Source organism: Mauremys reevesii, linkage group 7 (genome assembly GCF_016161935.1).
Source record: "Mauremys reevesii isolate NIE-2019 linkage group 7, ASM1616193v1, whole genome shotgun sequence".
Classification (NCBI taxonomy): domain Eukaryota; kingdom Metazoa; phylum Chordata; order Testudines; family Geoemydidae; genus Mauremys; species Mauremys reevesii.
In genome coordinates, this window is record NC_052629.1 from 19693644 (window position 1) to 19713559 (window position 19916).

The window sequence follows — 19916 nt, forward strand, 5'->3', positions numbered from 1 at the left end:
GTTTGACGGGCATTCCCAGTGCTTTTGTGCACGTCTCTGAAAGCGTTGACGTGGAAAGAAGCAGCGGAGGGAGGGGAGGGGGGAGAAACTGCAGTTCTTCTAAAAATACCGAGGGCATGCCGGCGTGTGAGCAGGCTGGGGAGGAGGAGGAGGTGAGAGCGCCTCGCACCATGTTCGCTGGGTGCCCGCTGGGTGCAGTTTGGGAAATGTTCCTCCTGTGAATGGCCGCACCATGAACATTTGGGAAGTGATCCTGGCTTTCTTGGTTGTGGTCCTGATCCTCGTGTCGTTGCTGTCCAACGTGCTGGTGCTGATCTGCTTCTTGTACAGCGCCGACATCCGCAAGCAGGTCCCGGGATTGTTTATCCTCAACTTGACCTTCTCCAACTTGTTGATGACTGTCTTGAACATGCCCCTGACCCTGGCTGGGATCATTTACAAGCATCAACCGGGGGGAGATCAGTTTTGCCACATGGTGGGATTCCTGGAGACTTTCTTGACCACGAACTCCATGCTGAGCATGGCAGCGCTGAGCATAGATAGATGGATAGCTGTGGTCTTCCCTCTAAGTTATCACTCCAAAATGCGGTACAAAGATGCTGCTCTGATACTGAGCTACACGTGGCTACACTCTGTGTCCTTCCCTATAGTGGCAGCTTCTCTCTCCTGGGTGGGTTTCCATCACTTTTATGCCTCCTGCACCCTGTACAACAACAGATCAGAGGAGAGGACACAGTTTGTGATTTTCAGTGGGGTCTTTCACATCCTCAGCTTCCTCCTCTCCCTCGTAGTGTTGTGTTTCACCTATCTAAAAGTGCTGAAGGTGGCACGGTTTCACTGTAAACGGATTGACGTGATTACTATGCAGACACTGGTGCTGCTGGTGGACATCCATCCCAGGTAAGGAGATTGCCTGTATGCTCAATGAATGAGGGGGTCCCACTGCAAAGGAAGCCAGATCAGGAGCAAGACTGGGTTCAGCATCGTAAATAGGATCCAAGCTGTATCCCAAGGAAGGCAAGGAGGGATTGGGGAAGGGAGGACAGGAGAGAATCTAAAATATAGCCCTGGTCTGCTTATAATCAGCATGTTTATTTGAGTAGCGCTCACATTTGCTGTTAAATTCACTGCCAATAACGCCTGAGATGGGATAATGGCAAGCGATGCCATTTAACGACCCTGGCTTATGTCCAGGGAATTGCATTGGGGTGGAGTGCACAGGAGCAGCGAGCACTTTCATTGCAAATAGTTTTTTGAATGTTGCCCTTTGGCTCCGATGAGCACGTGCCGAAGTTTTGCTAACGACAGTCTAAAATGTGCCTGGGTACCACGGGAGGTGGATTAAACTGAAATCCAGCCTGCCCTTTAACTTTGACAATGGACGGTGGGACACTGCTGCGCCGAACGCAGAGTGCCTTTGCTCGAGCCTTGCATTGTCAGCGCGGAGTCAGTAACTTTATCCCCCGCGAAGCAAGGCAATACCACGTACCAGATAAACACGGGTGAATCCCCAGCTGTAAATCCACACACGAGAGCATTCAGTGCCAGCCTTAATCTGACGGGAACGGGAGTTACATCTGCCCCCGAGCCCTTCCATCAGCCCATCCCGCCTAGGTATGGGAGGAATGGGACCCTGGAATACAGCGGGATGATGACTCTTAGATGAGCATAGGGGCGTTGAAGGAGGGCAGGGGCAGGGGCGGGGGGAAGGTTCAGAAGAGGGTATTTGCAGCGTGGGAGGAAGGAGTAGTTAGGGGGATCAGTGGGGGGTGGATCTGGCCCAGTACAGAAGTCTGGAGGGAAGCAGATTTTTGCTGGGGGTTCTCCCCAGGTCAGTAAGAAAGGAGGGTGGGAGGTGTAGTGGAGGCTGGCAGAGAGGGAGTCTAGCTGGGAGAAGCCCATGGACAATAGTCAGGAAGGGAGGGACTCTGGCTGGGTGAGTGTGTCTGGCTGAGGGGCAGGGGCGGGGTGGGGCGGGGAGATGCCTGGGGAGAGCAGAGAGGGAGAGGTTTGGGAGGGGAACAGATCTAGCTAGAGGAGGCAGACAGGATGGGAAAGAGAGGACCAAACTCTTGAGGGGTCCAGGTCTGGCTGGAGCTGGATGGCTGTGGGGCTGGAGACATAGAAGAGAGCCAGTCAGGCTACAGTGATCTGCGGGGGGTGGAGGGGCAGGTATTCAAGTCTGTCTGTCTGGGGGCTGTCTTGGGAGATGGGTCTGGTGGGTAGCAGTGGAAGGGGACGGGTCTGGTGGTCTGGCTGGCGGTGTCCTGGTTTAGGATGTAGGGAGTCTGGCTAGTTGGGACTGGGTGGGAGAAGGCCCGGTTGACTGGGGTGTCTGAGGACAGTGGGAATGGATAGATGGGTGAGCTCTGGCAAGGGGAAAAGTAGGGAGGAATGGGTCTGGTTGATTGGTCTTGGGGGGCCCAGAGGAACTGGTCTGGCTTAGGGGATCTAGCAGAAGTGTGTCTGGCTACCCGCAGTAACTGATTGAAGGGGAACAGGTCTGTCTAGAGGTACATTCAGCTGGGGGAAGGGAGAAAATGGTCTGACTGGGGCTGGGCTGAGGAAAGGAGGTCTGACTGGGAGTCTCTGGCTGGAGGTGGACAAGGGGAGGAGGTGTATAAACAGAGTAGATCTGTCTGGGAAGGTCCATCTGGGTGTGGTGAAGGGGAGGAGCTGGGAGTGGGGTGGAAGGGAAGAGATTTTTCTGGGAGATCTGGTTCTGGGTGGGTTGACGGGAGGTCATCTGTCTGGAAATGTACTGGAGGGGAGAGGGATGAGGAGGTCTGTGAGGGGATGGAGAAAGGGTTTCATTCCAGTCATCCACAGTGACATTCCTTGCTATTGATCAACCTCAGCCGCTATCCCTGCAAGACAAACATAGGGGCTCCCCTTGCTGGGAGGATATTCAGCATGCAGTTAGCTAGCAGCCGAGCTCCAGAAGGGCAAGACAGTTTCCCCCCACTGGTGAAGATCCTGCCTTCATGGGGACAAGAACATGAATCAAATTTCTGGTACCACTGAGTCTTGGGTCCCCAAGTACCAAAGGGATAGGATTTCACCCATCTTTAGTGCCTGCTTTAGTTGCAGTTGACTTAGATGAGAGAAAAATGGAAACCTTAGCTCAGAAAATCTTTCCTTTTTCCACTTAAGTAACAATTTAGGGTTGTTTTCAACTAAGGATGTGGGGCAGATAAGGGAATATCTCCTGTTGGCATTAATGAGACTCACAAGCATAAATCACTCCCTTATCCATAGCTCCATAGTAATAAAGGTTCCCCTACCATATGTGCCATTTGGTTGATAAAAAATAGCCAAATAGTTCTTAGTATTATTTCTTGCAAACACTACCAAAGGTAATGGTTACTTCCATGAGCACTGCCGTAGGCTACATTGGGACCAATTAAAATAGTCATCACTGTTCTTGACTCTTTGAGCAGTATTGGGCCCTAAAATAGTTCCTACAGTATTTAGAAGATTATAAAAATAAGTGTCCAAATGAAGCATTTTCTGTTTTGTGAAAAGTTTTCTCATTGCTAATACGACTTATCATGATTTTCTCTAGCCTAGGTTAACTTGCGGATGTTTCTGCACTAAAACATTGAAACAATGGTTTCTAGTTACCAGGGGTTGATCCAAAGTGGTTGTGAATGTTACACACCTTATCTTGCAAACTGACAGGATAACATGGAGAACATCATGCCCATTAGTGATTATTGTAATCCATCCATTATATCAAATTCCTGCACATTGCACAGTAAAATGAGTTTTAAATCCTGTTGTAAATAACAGAAACATTGGCTGACTTTGATCTGTAGCTGTGCTGTCCAGCACTGCTGTAACAAATGGATGGAATTACTGTATATGAATCAGTTATACACTGGAACAGCTCCTATGATATGAAGCCTATAAAAAGGCCAGAGACCCTCTTATCATCTCTGCATATGTCTATAAAGTGCTAGTCCAGCAAAGCACTTCAGCAGATGCATAACTTTAAATATATATGTTCTCTTATTAATTTATCTTGTGGATCAAGGCCTAAGAAATTAGGTTGGGATTTTCAAAGGAGTCTATGGGAGTTAGAATTCCAAATCCCCAAAATCTTCCAGTTCTAGCAAGATAATTGGACAGGGTTACCTTAGTATCAGCCGTATTCTCTTGTGCTTTCTGATATTTATTGTGGGAATATCTTGAATACTGCAATTACTTGACAGTTATCTAAAGCAATCTGAAATTTTTAAGGGACAACACTATTATTTACTCTCCTCCAAATACTGCTACTTAGTTGGTTAAGAAAATTGAAAAACAAAATACAGAATATAGCAGTTATATTGTGATCTAGTTTATGCAGTGGTGAACTAAAAATAATATATCGTAGTTATTTTATAACAGTTTTTAAAAGGTTCAGAGGTAGGAAATACCCTTTTTGGAATAAAACAATATAAATACATCATATACTTAATGAACTCTTTTGAACTGCAGTGTTTAACATAGGATTCTGGGTCCACAGTTAGAAATCAAGCGTCTTCAATGATATCTGATACATCACCAAATTATAGCACACATAGTTATGAACTACTTTTCACCCCTATAATAGTATTCTGGATTTGTCAAGAATATACTGTATACCTCCAGCTAATCCTCATCCACTAGATAGCTCATTTATTAATGATTACTCTTACTGTAACACCTATAAACTTCAAGAATCCATGGTTGTGGTTCCTAGGCTCAATATTAATAACAGTTATAATTCTATTAACTGCAACAACACATGTAAGGGGAAACAGATATGTAGAGAGAGTAAGGAAGAGAAAAAAAACAATATAAAGAAACTGTGGAAAATGAAAAAAATATGGCAGGAATATAAAAGTGGGAAATACCTGGAGCTGAGAAGACAATTGAATGAGAGAACAAAAGGGAATAAAGACAGAGAAGGAAAGAAAAGCAAGAACTCCCCCACCACAGAAAGGAAGTTCCTTAGGAATGATTAAAAGACGTCAGATAGGAGGCACAAAGATGTAATGGTGTCATCTAGTCATCTATATATTGTTTGGCAAGACCTGAATAATTCACCTGTTGTTCACTACGGATGGAAAATACAGTCATTTCAAACATCCCACATACTCAAGAGACCATTATGAGGCACGGTGCAAGCTACTAACAAAAAAGACAGTGTGAGCTCCAGACAGTTACAATATAAGCACAATACAAGGCATAATCATTACACACACAGATCTTTCCATTTTTTAATACTGTAACCCCAACATCTCTCAATCTTCATTTGATTCAGTCACTCTCCATCCTCCATGCCACCCAATCACCCCTTTTCTACCTACATTTTCTCCATAACGACTGTCCTCCAGTTTCTTTCTCCTTAACCACAGTCTCTCCCTCTTTCTTTCCCCTGCCCCTTCTGTCTACCTCTTATTTTCCATAACAAATATTCATTTTCCCCTTTGCCTCCTTAATCTGATCTAGAAATATTAAATTTTTGTAGTCAAAATGATGGTGAATCCCAGCATACAAAGGGGTTCTAGCCATTCAGTTATTTTCCCAAAATTTTGCACCATCTGTGTTATACACCAGTACAATATGGTAGAGTATGTGGCCTGCATATGAGATTTATACGAAATCCCAGTTTTTATTGCATTATCTATATGACGACAAACAGAGACTATATGTTAAGGAATGTGAATGGGGATACAAAGTTCAAGCTGAGTGTTTGTCCTTCACTTAGCATTTCCTGATTTGCCAGTGCCCAATTCCTCTTTTTGGATGGAATATATTTAGGCCACAATCCTGCACTGAGAAACATGTACGCACATCCCTCTGCCCCCTGTGGTTCATAATTCAGGATTGGGACCTTATGTACCAATATATATATATATACATATATATGTACACACAAGGGTGCATAATGCTGGAAAGGATGGCCACATTATTCCTGAATTGTAAAGCAACAGGTAATCTTTGAAGATCATCCAAAATGAGTGCCAAGAAAACTTTTAAAACACTTCACATGATCATGTGGTTTTTTAGGGCACACCTTTAAAAATTGTTTTACATTTTTTTATTACTATTGTTTTTCATCTCTCTACTCATAAAGCCATGTTGCCTTACTTATATATTGGAGTAGACGGCTAGAAAATTTAGAAATCTCTCCCCACCAAAATTAGCTTCTATATATCACATTGTGGTTATTTGAGAGTCCATTATCTCATAAACTTTCCGTACTAGAATGAATGGCTTTATACCAGCTTTCCAACAGAGTATAGCATAGTTGTGAAATTTCCTTAATTAATGATCTCAAGTGATCTGAAGAAACATTAATGAAAGGTAGATTATGAGTGCAGTTCTATCATCATTATCGAAACATATGTATATATATTTATGTATATACACATTAGGACTGTTGATTAATCGCAGTTAACTCACACGATTAACTCAAAAAAATCGTGATAAAAAAATTAATTGCGATTAATCACAGTTTTAATCTCTCTCAAACAATAGAATAACAATTGAAATTTATTAAATATTTTGGATGTTTTTCTACATTTTCATATATATTGAACTCTGTGTTGTAATTGAAATCAAAGTGTATTTTTTTATTACAAATATTTGCACTGTAAAAATGATAATCAATAGAAATAGTATTTTTCAAGTCACCTCACACAAATACTGTGCAATCATTTTGTCCTGAAAGTGCAACTTACAAATGTAGATTGTTTTTGTTACATAACTGCACTCAAAAACAAAACAATGTAAAACTTCAGAGCCTACAAGTCCACTCAGTCCTACTTATTGTTCAGCCAGTTGCTAAGACAAACAAATTTGTTTACATTTACAGGAAGTAATGCTGCCCATTCCTTATTTACAATGTCACCTGAAAGTGAGAACAGGCTTTGCATGCACTTTTGTAGATGGCATTGCAAGATACTTACATGCCAGCTATGCTAAACGTTCGTATGCCCCTTCATGCTTCAGTCATCATTCCAGAGGACATGCTTCCATGCGGATGACTCTCATCAAAAAAATAATGTGTTAATTAAATATGTGACTGAACTACTTGGGGGAGAATTGTATGTTCCCTGCTCTGTTTTACCTGCATTTGGCCATATATTTCATGTTATAGCAGTTTTGGATGATGACCCAGCACATGTTCATTTTAAGAACACTTTCGCTGCAGATTTGACAAAACGCAAAGAAGGTACCAGTGTGAGATTTCTAAATATAGCTACCGCACTCGACCCAAGGTTTAAGAATCTGAAGTGCCTTCCAAAATCTGAGAGGGATGAGGTGTGGAGCATGCTTTTAGAACTCTTAAAAAAGCAACCCTCCAATGTGGAAACTAGAGAACCCAAATCACCAAAAAAGAAAATCAGCCTTATGCTGGTGGCATCTGACTCAGATAATGAAAATGAACATGCGTCAGTACACATTGCTTTGGACTGTTATCAAGCAGAATCATCATCAGCATGGACGCATGTCCCCTGGAAACAGTGACTGAAGCATGAAGGGATATATGAATCTTTAACGCATCTGGCACGTGAATATCCTGCAACACCGGCTACAACTGTGCCATGAGAATGCCTGTTCTCACTTTCAGGTGACATTATAAACAAGAAGTGGGCAGCACTATCTCCTGCAAATGTAAACAAACTTGTTTGTCTGAGCGATTGGCTGAACAAGAAGTTGGACTGAGTGACTTGAAGGCTCTAAAATTTTAAATTTTTATTTTTGAATGCATTTTTTTGGTACATAATTCTACTTTTGTAAGTTAAACTTTCATGATAAAGAGATTGCACTACAGTACTTGTTTTCGGTGAATTGAAAACAAACTATTTCTTTTGCTTTTTACAGTGCAAATATTTGTAATAAAAACAATATAAAGTGAGCACTTTATACTTTGTATTCTGTGTTGTAACTGAAATCAATATATTTGAAAATGTAGAAAACATCAAAAAATATTTAAATAAATGATATTCTATTATTGTTTAACAGTGTGATTAATCATGTGATTACTCGCAATTGATTTTTTTAATTGTGCAATTAATCTAAATTTTTTACTTGCTTGACAGCCCTAATATACATATAAGTGCATTTGCATATGGAAATATACATATACATATATATGTGTCTAAGAAAAAGAGTGAAAGAAAATATATTAAGATGTGATGTGTTTATCACATGCTTTGGGATGGTTGTGTTACTCACAAGTGGGGAAGTCTTGAGTGACATATGCAGTGTCCCAGTTGAGTGCTAATAAAACCTGAATACTAAATCGTTCCAAATATGCCACATAGAGAAAAAATATTTTAGAGAGTTAAAAAAATTGATGAGAATTGGGGTTTTTTGGGATTGTGTTCCTTCACCTAGAAAGCCAGGTGGCTGAGTTGCCATGAGTCCAGCTTTACAGGGCAAAGAGGAAGCAATAAAAACCTCTACAAATAACCTAAAATAGATGGTCTAGATCTAAAACGCCACGTATTTAAAATCCAATTTCCCAGTTTGTTCAGGACTGAAAGCAAATCCTGGGTTCCAGTGGAACCCTTTCCCAAAGGTATAAAAATTCCACTTTTACCCTTGAAGAGATCAAAAAACAAAAAAAACAAACAAAAAAAGAATTTGCACATTTGGCATTGTTGAGATATGATTCTCCCCATCCTGGGCAGGAGTATTTTTTTCAGGAATGGGGGTGGGGATCACATATTTCAAGGGAGGAAGAAACTTTTTTTTGGCATGTTTGTTTGAAAAATAGTGACTGAAGATGCACAGGGAGCTGGCAATATAAGAATACATTTCCAACTGATAAAAGGAAATCCTTTCTCTAACAAAACCCATGGCAAGCCTTTGAACTCATTGCCACAAGGTAGCAATGAAGCACAGAATTTAGTAGGATTCAAAAAAGGATTAAATACTTAGATGATAATGAAAATCTTTGTGGTTCCATTAGCCTTAAGTGATATCAGAATCCAGAGATGGCAGTAAGCCCTATGCCTGTTACTGTATACATGTTTGGAACTGAGAACCAATAATGCATTTACAATAAAATTATTGATAAATGACTATTACAGAAATGCTGCTCCTGGCTTGAACTGTGAAGTCCTAACTTAGGATCAATGGTGGCTCTGCTGTAAGTCTTGTGCATGAAACAGCTTCCAGTTGTGCTGCCCCAGGAGCAGAGCACGGAACAGATTGACTCAGAGCCCCAATCTGCCTCCTGGTTTCCCTTGCTCAAGGGGGAATGTGCCTTTGCCACCCCTTACCTGCCATAGCATATGTAGTCATGCTAGCTGGGACATTGAGGGAGATGGAACATTTTCCCTGACCCTTTCCACCCACATGCACAGTGCAGACATAGCAGCCCTGTGAAAGTGCTCTTCTCTCCATGTATAGATGAGCAGACTGGGCCTCAACTGGATCTTAAATACACTCAATCCTAATTTAGGTAAATTGTTATTGATTTCAGTGGAAGTTTTGCCAAGTAAAACCAAAGGCTCATTTAAGAAAGGTGCTGAGGATCCTCACTCACTTAATTTCAATATGAGCTGAGCTCCTTAGCAACTCATAGGTAGCTCATAGAACCAGGGTTTCAGATCACCTCCAGATCTGGCCCAATGTGAGTTTTAAGGAGCAGTTCATGTGCTAAAATGGCAAATATTATACTGAAGTAAATATATAGTTAATTTCTTTCTATTTGTCTAGTCACTCTGTATAAACAAAACATGCAGGTTTCAGTCCAGGGTTCAGGATGTTATAGCTATTTAGACTTGATATTTAATTGTCTGTTTTGCAAAATGACAAACTTTTTTCTAGTATTATGCACAGAAATGTACAAGTAATTACAAAGCATATAGCCATACAATTCATATCTATGTGATAGAATTATCTTTCTAATGTCATACAAAACTTTCACGGTATGTTATATTTTTCCAGTCACATTTTTATTGCTTTTAACTAAGGTATTAATATACTGAATATTTATTGGTTATCGCTTTGGGAAGTTCTAAGCTCCTTTTTTCTGCCCTCCTATAATATGTTTGTTTAAAATGTTCTTTCTATAGACTAGTGTTCCATTTGTACCATTTTGGTTTTTTTCCAAATTCCATTGAATACAAAGGGCCAAATTCAGGCCTGATGTAAGCAGGTACAACTTCCACTGATTCCAATGAGAGGCATAGCTACTTTCACCAGGGATGAATTTGACCCAATCTCATTATAAAAGAATAGAGTTTACAGTAATTATTGTGTGTGTGTTTGGGGGGGGGTGGGGATATGAGTTAAGGGATACAATGAATTAATAGATAGTAGTGTCCTGTATGACTAGAACGTTTTCTGGGAAGACTTGTATAAATCACTCCAAGAGTAAAACCATTAAAATCTGCTATTTGGTATAGTGATTCATTTCATTGTTTGTGTTAAATGTTACACAGCGTACGAGAGCGTTGTCTAGAAGAACAAAAGAGACGGCGGCAACGAGCAACAAAGAAAATCAGTACCTTCATTGGTACTTTTATACTTTGTTTTGCACCTTATGTAATTACAAGGTAAGTTCAAACCTACCTATTGAAATTCCATATGCACTAACTCAGAAAAGTTAGATCAACGAATCAGAAAACAGAATATTAACCCACAAGTCTCCTACTCTCATCAAAATTTTTGTCAAACATTTCCACGGTTATGACAGAGGTTGCATTTACTGTAGTACCGTATTCTACATATTTTATAGTTCTTATTCTGTCCAATTCTCAGTCAGGTAACAGGCCAAACTTTGATCTGAAAGTCCAAATAGGCCAAGCTTCTTATCTCATACACATCAGAGTAAATCAGGAGTAACTCCACAGAAGTCAGTGGGTCAGATGGGTCTGCTGTTCACTGCACAAATTGTCCCACTGATTTCAGTGGGACGCTTTACAGAGTAAGGTACTACACAGCCTGAGTAAAGCTATGAGAATCTTGTCAAATGAGATCAGAATCTGGCCCACAGACTTAAATGGGAATTTTGTCTCAGTGGATAGAGCTCTTAATCATAAACAGAATATCAAAGCTTTCGTGACTCAGAGCTAAAACAAAGATTCTTGTGATTTATGATCAGATGCCAGTTTCCATCTGCTATCTTATCTTTAAAAATGGTCCTATAGGAAACATAAAATTAATCCTATGAGATAAAAATGTTAAAGCATGTAGCCCAGATAAACATTCTGAAGTTACATATATTGGAAAGGAATGTACAACTTGCATTCATTATTAAAGGACTCCAGACAAATTCTGGTGCTGAAACTGGAGAAGGAAATTGATTCTTGAATATTACTTAATGCTGTTCTAGTGAAAATACGTTATTGGAAAGTCAGACCCAACATATGTGGGCACAACCTAAAAGGTTAAGTTAATTTTTTGGAATATTTATGATATTTGGTATATTTATTTTTTTTAAAATAGGCTTAAAATCTCTAGGCAGAACTGGAGGTTTGTGTCATTCATGATGTTATGCCCACGACAATAATGACCATTAAATACACGGTGTTTATTAGTAACAGAATGTGACTGTATTTATTGATAAATTCCACTTAATAACAGCAATAAGATCTTCTAGGCAACACATTCTGACACTTTTTAGATTATTACAATCACTTAGTCTTCAGTTTCATGCTTTACAATGTCAGAACTAGAGTATTTGTCTGATTTCAAGAGGCTAACTTCATTTTACACTAAAACTGACGTTAAGACTGAATGGTGATTTTTAAGGTTCTTCTCCATAGTAGCCTATGGCTCAGTCTTGCAAGGTGCGGAGCAGTCTGTCCTAAATCCAGCAAAGCTCATTAGGTACATGCTTAACTTTAAGCATGTGAATAATCCTGTTGAAGTCAATGCATCTATCAAGTGCTCAAAGTTAGGCAGATATCTAAGTGGGAACAGAGTTCTCAACACTTTTCAGGATTGAGCACCTAGTCATTTTTCTAAGCAAAGAGTGAATATAGAATCATAGAATCATAGAATTCAAGATCAGAAGGGACCATTATGATCATCTAGTCTGACCTCCTGCAAGATGCAGGCCACATAAGCCGATCCACCACTCCTTAAGCAAGCGACCCCTGCCCCATGCTTCGGAGGAAGGCGAAAAATATAAGGTATGCATGGAAAGAGAAAGTTAATCACTCAGGCCCTCTCAACAATCCATTCCTAATTCAGCAAAGCACTTAAGCACATGCTTCAATTAAATATGTGCTTACGTGCTATGCTGAGTAGGGATGGATTTAAGCATGTGGGTTAATGTTTGCTGAATCGAGGCCACAAAACTGTAAATCATGAGGCGTGATGATTGATCTGGGTTTAGAATAAGGGGATCTCAAAGTAACTTTGGTTTAGCCAGGGAAAAGCTTATCTAATTGGGGTTAAAAACCAGTACTTTCAGTGATTCAGACAAGTACTGGAGGCAACTGTTTGTTTTTAGCTCTGAAGTAGAAACATGCTATTAAATGCTTATTAAGAATAAGCCCCTTTAATTTATAACAAACCTCCTTAGCTCCAGTCACTGACGTACCAATACTCCTTGTTTCTGAAGGACTTTGGTCCATATTTCTAGAATTACTAATGTAATAATATGATAGTTGTACCTTTTTATATTATATGCTAAAATATTTTGATTTGCAATAATGCTGCTAGTCCATGCTTCCGTTCCTTATATCTTTATATTAAGATATGTAGCTATACCTACCATTAGATAACATTCTCACACATCCCTTTATTTTCAATTTGTAGCTTTTTAATAGGAAAATAACAATATTTTTTATTTCAATTTTTTGGCACCTATTGCAGACTCTAGGCCCTTCATATTATTTCATAATATTCAACATTTACTTACTGTGTGTCAATAATCAGGCCCTAAATTAATGAATTATCCTATAATATCAGCAAAAAATAGCCCACAAGCCCTAACAAACAAATCCCCAAGTTTTAAACGAAAAAACAAACAATACCACATTTTTCAAACCTGCTTGTCTGATCTTTGCAGACAAAATCCTGTTTGTACAAATGGGTAGTTGGGTACAGAATTCCAATGAGGGGTTCCCACTTGCCAGTTTGTGCATATAAATACTCGATTTTCATAATCAATTTTGGGTGGCCAGTTTTGAAAAAAACAGCCTTCTAGTCTTAGTTGATGTGAAGTGGAGATATGACAATGGCTAGAAAAAAAAAGGCTTCTGGGGGCTCACAGGTCAGGTTATAGGAATTCACATGTCACTCTGATTCCTTGCAGAACATGGCAGGTCATGATACATACACACACTGAAGAAGCAAGACTGACTGTTAATAAGACTGCTCACAATCAGTAAGAAGCAGTCATTTTCATGCTTTTGGAGGTTATCCAGTGCAGTGGCTATTAAAACAGCGCTTTGTAAAAAGGAGGACATCATGCTAACACACTCCTATTTTACCAAACAATAAGGTGAAGAGCTGCGTGCCCGGAGCTTCTTTACAACAATTAACACAGAAATCAACATGTAGCATTAAAACTCTCTGATGAAGCCTTGAAAATAAAGATCTCATCAGTACAACATATTTAATCAGAAACTATTCAGGTCAAATTCTGATGTCAATGGGAGTTGTGTGCAAATATCTGAAGGCAGAAGTTGGGCCTTAGCATTTCGACATATACTAAAACAATAAGAATTCAGGCTAAACAGAGGTAATACACTAGAGACAGTCTTAACCAAATTTCTGGAAAATGAATGGATTTGTTCTGATCTGATCATCTAAAACCCAGAAAATATCTGTTTTGCCTCACCATTTAATGATAAAATGTTTGAGACTATCTGTTCTATACTGTGTTTTTCCTATAACTGTTCTCAGATTACAGCACTGAAAAACAAGTATGTTGGAACTACATCACTGTCTAAGCGTCTTTAGTGTGTTTGCAGTAAAAGCTTTCACTACAACAAATGTTTAGACACAGAGGCATGCACTGACTTGACTAATACAAAGGGGTTTCACTAGAGTGCCTAAGAGATTAATGTCTTAATTCTCAAACTAAACAAACATTCTCTCCTGTTTACTGGAAGTGAAGTTAAAAGGTTTATTATCTACATGACATCCTTTCTAATAATTATAAAATTCTAAAATATTAACAAAATATTACAAGGAATACAGCTTTACAGCTTTGAAGCATTAAGGCATTTGCAAGTGTATAGATGATGCTGTGGAATTTAATTTACAGATGGCACTAAAATATTAATGCGACTTCACTGAAAATGTCACTTTTTGGCTCTAATGTTTCATGAAAATTGAAACTGGATGCATAGAATGTCCCTCATCAATGGGAAACAAAATCTTCCTTCAAAGATGATGACAAATACAATATGTCTTGAATACCCATCATGGAATTGTCTGTGCATTGTACAACATTCAGCACTGGGCTCTGTGTACATTTCTATGCCTGTGATTTTATTACATATGTTACATCTGTAATAAAAACACAGGCATATATATATATATAGTTGCCAAAAATAATGCGCTATGTATTATGCAAATTATAAGTTTCAAGGACACTTAAATATAATTTAATAAACTACTAAAAATTCTGTTGATAAAAGTGTGGGATTTCTAATAGGCCTCAATCATTGAAGAAAAAAATAGCAGTGAATCTTGGATTGCTTCCTCCAACTGTCTACTTGATGTGCTTTTAAGGAAGATTGATTATAATTCATGAAATTGATTGACACAGGGTCAAACGCAAAGTTCCACATCTTGGTTATTGAAGGCATCCGCTGAATTTAATGAAGTTCCATCAAACACTATCAGAATATGAAATGTCTCAGCCAGTAAAGTATTCTCTAGTTACCAGAGTTTGAATAACTTGTTCTCCTATATGATCTCTTGACCTCTTTTCCACATTTTAGAGCACTTCCTCTGTCTGAGAAAGAAGTATACAGCTTGTTACCAAACAATTTTAGAACGGCTATATGAAGAAAAGATTAGAGAACCTGAACTGAATTTTGTTAATGGGCATCTTCAACATGAAGGAGTCCTGGTTATGTGTGGGAAAGAAAATCCCACTTGAAACGTGACAGTTATGCAATAGCCAATATGCAATTATTTGAAAGGAAAACTAATCTACAGCACAGCACTTTTTGGTTTAAACTCAATAGCCAAACATTGTCTTCACTTGCTGCCCTTGGACAATGATTCCATTTAATTGTCTTAGTTCATATACATCTAAACATTCATGGTATTGGCAACAAGTGACAGTAACAGCTCACAGAGTGCAAGTAGTTATACTGTTCAATGTGAAGACCGACAGACATTGAAGGCATGTTTGTCAACTGATTTTAAAATGAAAAGTCCCCCTATGGCTTATGAGAGGTTTATCATCATGATATTGACTGGGAAACTATGAGGGCAAAAGTGGTTTTTCACAACAAAGAAAAAAATATGAAAACTGGCATGTTGGAGAGTATTTCTACTATGGGGTCCACCTTTCTGCTGTGTCGCCCCTTAATTCCCTTTCTTTCACTGTTTTTGCAACATCTAAGATCACACTAAGAAACTTTGCCATTCATATAAAGAAACATCCCCCCATACAAAATAGTATTTAAATGCTAGTGTAAAAGACATAGAACTATCTTCATTATTATCAACATTACAGCAGTGTCTGGAGGCCCCAGCTGAGATTATGGCTCCATTATACAGCCTCAAAATGACTTTGACAAATTGGAGAATTGGTCTGAAATCAACAAGATGAAATTCAATAAAGACAAATACAAAGTACTGTGCTTAGGAAAGATGCACAACTCCAAAATGGGAGCTATCTGGCTAGATGCTAGCACATCCAAAAAGGATCTAAGGGGTATAGTGGAAAGTAAATTGGATATGAGTCAACAATGTGATGCAGTTGTGAAAAAATCTGCTATTCTTGGCTGTATTAGCAGGAATGTCACATGTAAGACAGAGGAGGTAATTGCCCTGCTCTATTTGGCACTGGTGAGACCTCAGGTGAAAAGCTATGTTCAGTTCTGAGCACCACACTTTAGGAAACCTGACCTATGAGTAAAGGTTAAAAAACCTGGGCAAGTTTAGCTCTGAGGAAAGACGACTGAGAGGGGACCAGATAAGAGTCTTCAAATACTTTAAGGGCTGTTATAAAGAGGCCAATGATCAATGGTTCTCCATGTAGACTGGAGGTAGGAGAAGCAGTAATGGGTTTAATCTGTAGCAAGGGAGGTTTAGGTTAGATATTAGAAAAATCTTTCTAACTATAAGGGTCATTAAGCTGTGTTAGGTTTGAGGTTAGGCTTCCTAGGGACATTGTGGAATCCCTGTTATTGGAGGTTTTTAAGAATAGGTTGAATGTTTGTCAGGGATAGTCTAGGTATACTTGGTTCTGCCTAAGCACAGGGGGTTAGGCTAGATGATCTCTTGAAGTCCCTTCAAGCCCTACATTTCTATGATTTTGAACTAGGTGCTGTACAAACACATAGTGCACTTACAGCACTGCAACGGTGCCTCTGTCATTCTTAGTGAAGACATCTACCCGGAGAGTCTCCCATAGGCATAGGTACTCCTCCTCCCCGAGAGGTGGTAGCTATGTCAATGGGAGAAGCTCTCCTATCAACACAGCACTGTCTTCAGTGGGGGTTAAGTCGGTATAATTACAACACTCAGGGGTGTGGATTTGTAGTGTAGACCAGGGCATAGTGCCAAAGAGTTTACAGTGTAAGTAGGCAGGACAAACAAAAGGTGGGAAGGGAAAGAGAAACATGGAGAGGTGAAGTGACTTGCCCAAGGCTAGTGGCGGAGCCAATTAAGGAACCCAGGTCTCCTTAGTCCCAATCCAGTGCCCTAACCTCTGGCTGATGACGCTTCTCAATTCTCCTTCAAAAAGCATGACTGAGGGAGGAATTAAGCAAGAGATTAATAAACCAAGGGAGAAGACATACACATTTGTAAGATGATTAAGTCAGACAAAGCTACTTTTAACACTGCTTCAAATCTGCGCCTCAGTCACGCTTTCTGAAACAATACTGACATTTTTTTTCCCCTGCAGGAACAGTAGCAATAAACCCATTTGCCATACATGTTCATGGGGACCTGCTGCTGAAAACTTTCAGCAAAGATTTAATATCCCAGTGCAGATCAAGGCATTTTATTCTCAGATGGCAGGACATGCATCTTTTGAAATACTGTTCTGGAAAAATCAATTGTTTTTCAACAATTTTGGACACATATTAAGTAAAACTGCCCTTCGGTGCTTCTCAAAGACATTTCAAGAGAAAAGCTTGCAACATATTCAATATTGTCTTGTCAACATTGCCTGAAATATCACAAAATGAAGTATCTGTATTTGAATCAGCATAAAATGAAGTAACTTAGCTGAGAAACTCTTTTCTCTGCTGCTTTGAAAAAATCACATTGCTATATTGCACGTGTAAGTTTTTTTCCATTAAATGACTGATTTATTAATTCAGAACTTCTCTCTAATATTAGCATATAGATGATCTCTCAGTGATGAATTTTTCTACATTGCCCCCTTTTCTTAGAGACAGATCAAATGTTGAATGAAGACAATTGGAATCTTTCCATTAGATTTAATAGAAATTGGATGTTTCATCCATTATTTTAGAGCCAGATAACACTAATGATACTTGCTACTGTCTAGGGTCATTAGCCAAGCTGCTCAAGAGTTGGTCCAGAACAGCTGGAAGAGGTATATGGTTCCTCTGTGACAACAAGAACATTTCCAAAATGTCTGATATACAAAAGTTATCGAGAACATTACAGGAACTACCATCCTTCAGGATCTAGGATACATCTACACTGCAAAGACAAAAACAGGACCCCTGAAGCAACAAGTCTCAGCACCTAGGTCAACTGACTCAGGTTCATGAGGCTTGCACTTCAGGGCTAAATATAGGTGTGTAAATATTCCCACTTGGGCTGGAACCTACGTCCTGACACCCATCGAGCGGGGAGGGTCTCAGAATCTGGGCTTCAGCCTGAGCAGAAACACTATACACTGATATTTTTAGACCAATAGTTCAAGCCCAAGTTAGTTTAGCTGAGCTCAGACTTGCTGCAGTAGTTCTTTGTGGGGGTTTTTTGGTTTTTGGTTTTTTTTTGCAGTATAGACTTACAGCTAGTATTCTGCACATGCAAACCAGTCACCTGAGCAATGGCATTCCTCTTGGTGTTGAACTCTAGCATACTAAAAAAGGTTTTAGGACAATATTTAGACAATTATTTTGGACAATTTGGAAAAAACAGTTCTTGTAATAGTTGAGATTTGTTGTGCACAAGTGCTAGCATAATATTTAATAGGAAATTTTCAGTGAAGACTGTATTCATTTAATTAATTAACTTGTGACTAAGCAAAACCAATAATAAACATGACGCTGATGATACACCACTATTAAAAATAATTTCTGAAGAAACCCAAGTGTAAATTTATGCTTTCTTTTACTAGACCGAGACCTTATAGGAATAAGCATCCAGTAGAGATCAAAGAAAGCACTACACCTTTTCAGGAAAGGCATACAGATAGGATACGGCCTAGAGAGTCAAAGAATAGTTGTTGGATATCTGTTATGAATCATAAGACTTGTGTGAGGTCCCTAAATGCTCAGTGTGAGACCCACGCTGAACGGGACCTGCTCTAAATCAACAGGAAGTACATTCTTTGTTTTCTTTTCTCATTGTTACTAGAAAAGACATGGGAGAGATCATACAAGGAAAGTCATGTTCATATCAATATTTCTAAAAATCAAGCTTGAACAGTAAACATATCCTTGCTCCAAGCGGATGGAACTTCACTGAAGCCAGTGGAATGCATTTACTTACAGCTGGGCTGTATGTGCTCCAATATAGTCAACATTTCTGCTCAGGTCAGATCCAGAGATGATTCCTCAGGATTTCAGACTACAGTAAATGCAGCTTATCTGAGAAAGGACTGAGTAAAACATGAGAATTTGGCCTCTAGCATTTAGTTTAAAGATCTTGGGGAGGTGGACTCATGTTTTTTCCCCTCCTTGATGCTATCATTCAGTAACTTTGAGATCCTAAGAAGGCAGCTGTATATGGCTTATGTGTGAGGGAATGTGGTTTCCACAATAAAGAACCACCACATAAAAAAACAATACAGCAGGTACTTGGTCTGTGTGGGTTTGTTTTGTTGTGCACAGAACTGGTCATTCAGTTATGGTCCTCTGATAACCTGCACAAGGAGGTATGCATGTAACTTCCATTTATAATAAAGGCAGCTGTGTGTAGAACCAATGTGCTATGTTGAAATTGTAGTCCCTTGCTCTGCTAAGAACTGAACAATACAAAGAAAATTCCTCTCCCTGATCCTACTGGTGTGCCACTAGCAGTTTGCTCTGTTTCCATCTGTACTGTTGTTATGTCTCTCTCTCTCAGTAACACTTTTCCCCGTTTCTTGGCAGACTGGTAGAATTATCATCCGTAGTCCCCATCAATTCTCACTGGGGAGTCATTTCCAAGTGCTTGGCTTACAGCAAAGCTGTTTCAGACCCGTTTGTGTACTCTTTATTACGACATCAGTACAAGAAGACATGGAAGGACATAATAAACAAGATTCTTAAAAGAAGCTCCATAAATTCCTCAGCCCTCACGAGCGAATCGCACAATCAGAATATATTGCAAACAACTGAATGAGGAAGCTGGCACAGAATCTCCACGAAAGATGGAAGAATACCAGGTGGTTGGGGGGGAGTAATATGTAGCTATCATTAACTAACAATGGTCATGAAAGTTATTCACTGAAGCTCACAATCTAGCTTGTACCTCATCAGCAGCCCATGTAACAACTTTCATAGTGAAGCTGGCTGCTTCACACGTCCCTCTTTTGACATGAAGTGTTGTACTTAATACCTGAACCTGCCAGCTCTCCACACACAAATATCCCA

General features: G+C 39.5%; 1 protein-coding gene across 1 annotated transcript; it reads left to right on the forward strand.

Moving 5' to 3' along the window:
- The first annotated feature begins 232 nt into the window (after positions 1 to 232).
- GPR26 (G protein-coupled receptor 26) lies at positions 233 to 19715 on the forward strand. The gene is made up of 3 exons (XM_039546541.1): positions 233 to 900; positions 10434 to 10547; positions 19434 to 19715. Exons 1-3 carry the CDS (start codon positions 233 to 235, stop codon positions 19663 to 19665), a joined length of 1014 nt encoding a protein of 337 aa, XP_039402475.1. The 3' UTR covers positions 19666 to 19715.
- Positions 19716 to 19916: the final 201 nt, after the last annotated feature.